At 34.2% G+C, this 7,377-nt stretch overlaps 1 protein-coding gene across 2 annotated transcripts; it reads left to right on the forward strand.

The window, feature by feature from the left end:
* Positions 1-270: 270 nt before the first annotated feature.
* Positions 271-7,302, forward strand: LOC116765594 (dipeptidyl peptidase 3). 2 transcript variants are annotated; one of them, XM_032655121.2, is made up of 14 exons: positions 271-417; positions 898-1,019; positions 1,082-1,234; positions 1,447-1,674; positions 1,750-1,876; positions 2,182-2,470; positions 3,023-3,276; positions 3,381-3,523; positions 3,701-3,812; positions 4,356-4,488; positions 4,673-4,796; positions 5,152-5,299; positions 6,263-6,436; positions 7,091-7,302. In XM_032655121.2, exons 2-14 carry the CDS (start codon positions 900-902, stop codon positions 7,243-7,245), a joined length of 2,160 nt encoding a protein of 719 aa, XP_032511012.1. In that variant the 5' UTR covers positions 271-417; positions 898-899; the 3' UTR covers positions 7,246-7,302. The 2 variants fall into 2 exon arrangements, with proteins under 2 accessions (XP_032511012.1, XP_032511011.2); XM_032655120.2 differs by lacking the exon at positions 271-417 and adding an exon at positions 573-609.
* The last annotated feature ends 75 nt before the right edge of the window (positions 7,303-7,377 follow it).

Genomic DNA, 7,377 nt, shown 5'->3' on the forward strand with positions numbered 1-7,377 from the left:
TGTTATAGTAAAACGCAGATTGTTTAAAAAAAGCCAGCTGTCATTCACAGCTGTGCTCGGCTATTCTTACAGTTTCTGTAAACCATAAATATTATCAAGTGGGTGTTTTCAGAAGTATAGCTCTGTGACCTTTATTTAATAAAATAGAGTTAATAGTACTTATATAAATGATGTATGCATTAGTCTCTAGTTTTTTCAGTTTAAATAAAACAACATTTTTTATTAAAAAAAAGTTGACAGCCATTAGTGATAGTCTATAACCACATAACGGTTATCTGGGAAAAAACTCTGGACAGTTTGTTAGTTCATAGTTGCTTTCAAATTTATAGTCTGTAAAGGTCCGACGTTTCAAGATACAAGACAGCAATTTCAACACTTTACACATATTATATTCCACTGAGAGATTTAGTAATTTTAGTAAGTACGGCTTTTTTTATTTTATCTATTTAAGCCGGATTATATGAAATATAACACAAATGTTTCGCAACATTACTGTAAACTTGTCGAAATGCCGGCAAATGAAATTTGCTGATTCATTTATTTCTAAATACAATAAATTCTCATCAGGAACTCAAAAGAAATTTATTCAACCTGTCAAAAGTATTAATGGTCAGTATCTTGTCGTTATAAGTGAAAATTGTTTGTTAATAACTTTTATTTATACAGAAGTGTCAACAGTAATTGTCAAAGAAATGCTAATATTTATACGAGGTGTATTTCATTTGTATAAGTTTTATAAAAAATATATTTATCTATATTGTATCTAATTAACAGGATTAACACCTCTTAACTTAGTTTATTTCGCTCAGTTCAATATTTCTTGTTAGAAAATGTTTTTTCTTCCTTGCATCTTAAAATTGAATAGTAAAAGTTTTTGATTATATTTAATTGTTACAGCTATGGAGGATAAGTCGATCTTTCTTTTGCCAAACAGTCAGAAATTTGTTGAACTAGATAGTTCACAGGCATTTACAAAATTAACTAAACAAGAAAAGTTGTATGCTCACTATTTGAGTCAGGTAAGTGAATTTAAAAGAAAATAATGAGGTTTTATAAGTTTTTATATTAATTTTAATTTTAGGCTGCTTGGAATGGTGGTTTAATTGTTCTTCTACAAACAAGTCCAGAATCACCAAGGATTTTTTCACTTTTGCACAGAATTTTTAAATCAGAAGGATTAGCTGATTTAAAAAAAGTTTCCCTTGGAGCTGGTGTATCCGAGGATGATTTTCAGGTACCTCTTTTATTATATTGCAATGTAAATATTAAACTAAATAGAACATTGGAAAAATTTCCTACTGAGAACTGATAGGAAAACCACAACCTATTAATTTTATTGTGGTTATTTACATTCTGACCCACATTTATCCTAAAAGTCTGATAGGAGCGTGAAATAATAGTTAAAAATTACTATAACAATGATATCTATAAAATTTTGTGTTGCAGGCCTTCTTAGTTTATGCGGGTGGATTATTTGCTAACAGCGGTAATTACAAAGGCTTTGGTGATACAAAATTCATTCCTAACTTGCCAAAAGAATGTTTTGAAGTTATTGTTAAATCATCAAAAGCATTTAAAAATGATGAAGCACATATAAGTAAACTGTGGGAGAACACTAAAAATGCTATGTACAGTACTGCACCCAGATTAGCCAGCCTTGGCTTAGCCGATAAGGTATTTATATAAGAGTTTTAAAAATTTAAATACTTATAACATTGTTATACCTAATACTATATGATTACTCCATAGGGTATAACAACATATTTCTCAAGTAACTGTACAGAGGCGGACTCGACTCTTGTAAATGACTGGATGAAAACAAAACGCATTGAAGCATACATTTGTAGAACTTTCAAGACAACCGCTGACGATGGATGTAAGACTAACAATTAACTATTCTTCTTAAAAATCAATAATTCACAATAGATTCCGTCCCTATCTTAAATGTCATCTCAAGCTACAAATGAAAGACTGGTACATGGTATTATATTGAATGTTGCTTAATGAATTGGAATAAATTTAAATCACGATAATAGTTTTAAAAGCAATATAAATTCCATAATCTGTATATGCAATGATATATTTAGCAAATTAAATACTTGTTATATTCCTAGTGCCATTACTTTTTGTAAAATATAAATATTTAAATGTCTTATAGTAATTGCATGTCTATTGTTCCAGTACCTTTGTATACGATACACTTGGCCAGTGTCGAGAAAAGCTCAAAGCCGCCCCTTACTATGGATAAAGAAAAATACAAAAATGCATACTTCCAAGTGACTCGGGGAGATTATTCGCCATTATTGAGTTTGGTCAACGAAAATCTTGCAAAAGCTATGGAGTATGCGGCAAATGAGAATGAAAAGAATATGATTAAACATTACATTAACAGTTTTAAAGAGGGAGATTTAAGTGAACACAAAGAAGGCAGCAGGTTCTGGGTGAAAGACAAAGGACCGATTATAGAGACGTAAGTTTTAAAATCTTATAGTACACCAATTCTGCTTAGCTCAAAGAGAGATGAACACAAGGGAAGCCATCATCATCATCATCATCGGCCTATCAAAGCCCACTGCTGAGCAAAGGCCTCTTCTCACATGGAGAAGGTTAGAGCATTAATCACCACGCTAGCTCAAGACGGGTTGGCGATTTCAATCTTAGAATTTGAAATTATAAGACCAGCTTTCCTCACGATGTTTTCCTTCACCATCTGTCAGTGGGGTCTAAATATTCTTAAAAGCTAGGGAAGCTATATATTAGGTAAATAAATACAAAAGATTTACGCTTACCAATAGCTTATTAAATAATATTTGAACTTGTTGATTTGTAAATAAATAAACAGAAGTCTTCTGTATAATAAACATTCGCTGTTCCATTACTTATTATCGTCCAAACATGTTCCTTTACGGTTTCATCAAAGTTAAGCCTTTATGACGCCAAACAATACACTTTACTAATGAGGACGTTAGTTAAATATTGGTTTTTAACAAATAAGAACCAGAATTTTATATTCCTATTATAGATATCAAGGCTTCATAGAGACATACCGCGATCCCAGCGGACAAAGAGGTGAATTCGAGGGTTTTGTGGCTATGGTCAATAAAGATATGTCAAAAAAGTTTGGGGAACTCGTCCACGGTGCTGAAAACTTCATAAAGCTGTTACCGTGGGGGGAGGGGCTTGAGAAGGATTCCTTCCTCCGACCGGACTTCACTAGTCTAGACGTACTGACGTTCTCAGGGAGCGGTATACCAGCCGGAATTAACATACCTAACTGTGGGTTTGTTACTTTATACCAGAATATTGAACATATCTATTATATTTCATTTTCTCTTATGTAATCAAATATCTTATTAAATATGTAATGAAATTCTTTCTAGATGATGAGATCCGACAAAATGAAGGCTTTAAGAACGTGTCCCTGGGTAACGTGTTCCCCGCCGCTTATAAGGAGTCCGTCATACCATTCCTCTCTGATAGTGATAAAGTTCTTTTAGAAAAATACAGGGTTGCTGCATTTGAGGTAAAATTAAGAACATTTAATTCAACGTCCCATATAAGAAGCCTTAACTTGCTTCACCAATTAATGACTCACAGATCAACATTTTAATTTTCACGAAACTCTGTTAAATTGGTAATAAAAGCCAATAATAATAATAATAATTTAATTTATGCATTAATAAAATAAATTTATATGCAGGTTCAAGTAGGACTTCATGAACTGCTGGGTCATGGCAGCGGGAAGCTTCTCAGACAAAACGCAGACGGGACATTCAACTTCGACAAGGAGAAAGTTAAAAATCCTCTAACTGGTAAATAAACGCATATATATGAGCTTCATTTTGTCGTACCCATTGGATGACTTGCCCATAATCGCCACGCTGGGCAGGCGGGTTGGCGATCGCAGTTGAATGATGTTCGGTTTTCAGAGACCGCTGCTGCCCGGTCTCTGTAAAATGTATACTCCCTTAGTCGTCTCTTACGACACCCGCGGGAAGAGAAGGGGGTAGTGACACCTGTATTCTAATCTGCCGTCACTACACGGCTAAAGTCATACAGAAGTAAATTATTATTATGTGTATATTTATATTTTATTGATGATAACAATATTACTGATATTCACAACCTTTACACTGTATCACTAGGATCGAGTCTCGGCTTTAATGTCCGGGTCAACAAATATCTTAAATAAAGTATATTCATATAGAAAAATTATCAATAATATTAACTTTGATAAGTCAAACTCTTAATTAGATTTAAAAAAATATACGTTTCATTGTTGTTTTAATTTGAAGTAAAGGCGTCATCTAAACAGATTCAAGCTATATAATAATATTCTTAACTCTTATTTAAAGGCAAGGAGATCGAGTCGTGGTATTCAGAAGGCGAGAATTACGACAGCAAATTCACCACTTTGGGATCCGCCTTCGAGGAATGCCGGGCGGAGGCGGTTGGATTGTATCTGTCGTTACGACCTGAGATACTCAAGTAAATATACTATTAGATATGTAGATGAACAGTAAAACTATCTAGATGTTTAAGAATTATTTTTATTTGATATTAAATATAAATAGAATATTATTAATAGCTATTTCTTAAACTTGGTTAATTTTTAACTAAGACATGTCTAGTAGAAACATAATGTAAAATATTAATTAAAAACATCACGTAGAATCTTCGGTTACGAGGGTCAGGAAGCAGAGGACGTGATGTACGTCAACTGGCTCAGTCTACTGTGGAACGGAGCCGCCAAGGCCACGGAAATGTACCAGCCGGCTACGAAAACGTGGCTACAGGTCAGTGTGACTACAGAATAGTAATAAGTTGATGTATCAGAAATATCTTGAGATAAAACTTAAGACTCAATCTCATGTATGTGATGTTCTTTAAGTGCTCAAATACACTAAGCTAGGTAGGATTGCATTATGCTGGAACAGTCGAGTTATTAAATTTAAAATTTAATTTCTATCCTAACACATTATCGCTTTTAGAATAATACTGGCTATATGAGTCAACTTATTATTTATACAGGATTAAAAATTAAATGTGAACGAATTTCCAAAGGATCTTTGTTTGTTTTATAAAATTGAGAAACCGTTGTTATGTATATATTTTATATACTTATTATTATTCAACTTTGTCTATTTCCAGGCCCACGCGAGAGCTCGTTTTGTTTTAATGAGATTGTTGGAATTGGAAGGTAACGGAATACTAACAGTCACTGAGGTTGATCCCGGCAAGAACCTGTTGCTTACTTTAGACAGGAAACGTTTGGCTACTGACGGAAAACGAATTGTCGGTAAGAATGACTTGTTATTAATTTAAAATTAAAACATAAGTAAGATGCTTTTAATGAAAATTTATAATTACTTAGATTTTTTTAAGACAACTGTTCAAGTTTATATATAAATGTCCCACAAGAATTAAAATATTTTTAGTTAGTTTATATTTTATTAATGAGCCTGAACATGGTTTTACGCTTTAGGGTTTTTAACTTAAAACCTGTATTTTGGGGCCATTCATAAAATACGTCCAACTAAAATCAGTTTTTACCCCCACCCCTATTGTCACGCTGTTTCACACTTTCAGTGACCACCCCCCACCCCCACCCCCCCAAGAAATAATTCGTGTCACATTAACTAGACCCCCCCTTGCTGAGTATGATAAATTCTAAATGATAGTACACAAATTCTGAAAATTAAAAATATTTATTTAGTTATTATAATAAAATTTAAATAAATTAATAAATACCTTTCATAAAGAACATATAAATAATATTTATATTTGTCAGAAGTACAGGGATCTTATAAATGCGCCGACATATCTACAATCGGTATTGCACCGTCTTCTTCTTCATCTTCCAACCCACCATCCACCTCATCGTCGTCCAACCATTCAGCATCTTCCGTACCATGGTTTTCATCTCCTATTTTGCCTAGCAGTTCTCGAACTCGCCGAGCTGCGATACGAGTTGGTTGTTCGCGCCGAACTACATCAACCTTCCTTTTTTGTTTTGGATGTAATTTTTTTAAATGCTGTAATAAGGTTCTATTAGATGTGTGATATAGAACACATTCTTTACATTTTTCACAAAAAATAATAAACGGCGAACATCACGTTGCCGTATACCCCCCGTCTCCCCTAGTCACATCTTGTCACACTCGGCCAGACCCCTCCCCCCCCCCCCCCCCTTGTATGCGAACGTAGTTTATGAACGGCGCCTTTTTGTATGAAATATACTGTAATATGAATTTATTTGTAGGCGACTTCTTAGTAAAGCTGCAGACCATCAAATCTACTGGAGACGTGTCGTCGGGCGAACAGTTGTTCACTCGACTCAGCAGCCTAGAGGAACCCTGGCTGAGGTGGAGGGACATCGTCATGATGCACAAACAGCCACGGAATATATTCGTACAACCCAACACGGTTCTCAAAGGTAATTTAATAAAATAACTTATTTATTACAACAATTTTTATACTCTGGGGATTCCCGAATATTATGTAATTACCTCCTGATAAATAATGTTGGAATTGAGCTAAATAAATGAGGGAAATTATTATTTTGAAAAATTTGTGAAATTCACATCTCCTCTGCCCGTGATCACGGTTGCTGAAAAGTAACGGAAACGCCGGGAGTATGTAGTTTTAACAAAAAATAAAGCAAGCGTAGTATATCCGAAGAATATTACTTTCATTTAGATGAATAAAACTCGCGAAGTCTTAGATCTCATTAAATATATTTTACTACTATGTTTAGTTTTTTAAAATCATATTTGTGATCCATACCATCTTGGGCTTTTTCATCTCAAAAGTTCTGGACATTGCAAATGACAGTTTTGTTGTCCTGATATCGTCGAACCAATCTTATGATGTGTAATATCTCGTGCGTTTAGAACAAAGTGGTCTGATTTATTAAATCATGTCCTCCTCCACCCCTCCGTCCTGCCGCTTACAAGTTACATACCTCAGGGAGCTATTATCGATTTAGTACAAGGATTATAACAAAATTACGTTCACTATATTTATAACTGTTACTGGGTGGATACTGTGAAGAAAGATGAAAAACGTTATTGGCCATTATTATTTGCAGATGATGACGTTGTTTTGAAACGCTACGAGGCAAGTGCTTCAGGGATGGTGACGTCATCCGTGGAGCGATACACGCTGGCTATAGACGACGCGCTCGAGTCCCTCGCGGCACAAGACCAACAGTACTTTGAAGAACTCAGCAAACTAGCCATCTGAACTGTATATACACTAAGTAATTTGGCATTTTATCGAATATAATATTTCCATTTACAATATATTTTTCATTCGGGAACGAATCTTGTTCCTGTCTTAATTTTTTTTTGCTTTTTTTTTCAACAGTCAAAATAC

Source organism: Danaus plexippus, chromosome 11, assembly GCF_018135715.1.
Source record: "Danaus plexippus chromosome 11, MEX_DaPlex, whole genome shotgun sequence".
Taxonomy (NCBI): Eukaryota; Metazoa; Arthropoda; class Insecta; order Lepidoptera; family Nymphalidae; genus Danaus; species Danaus plexippus.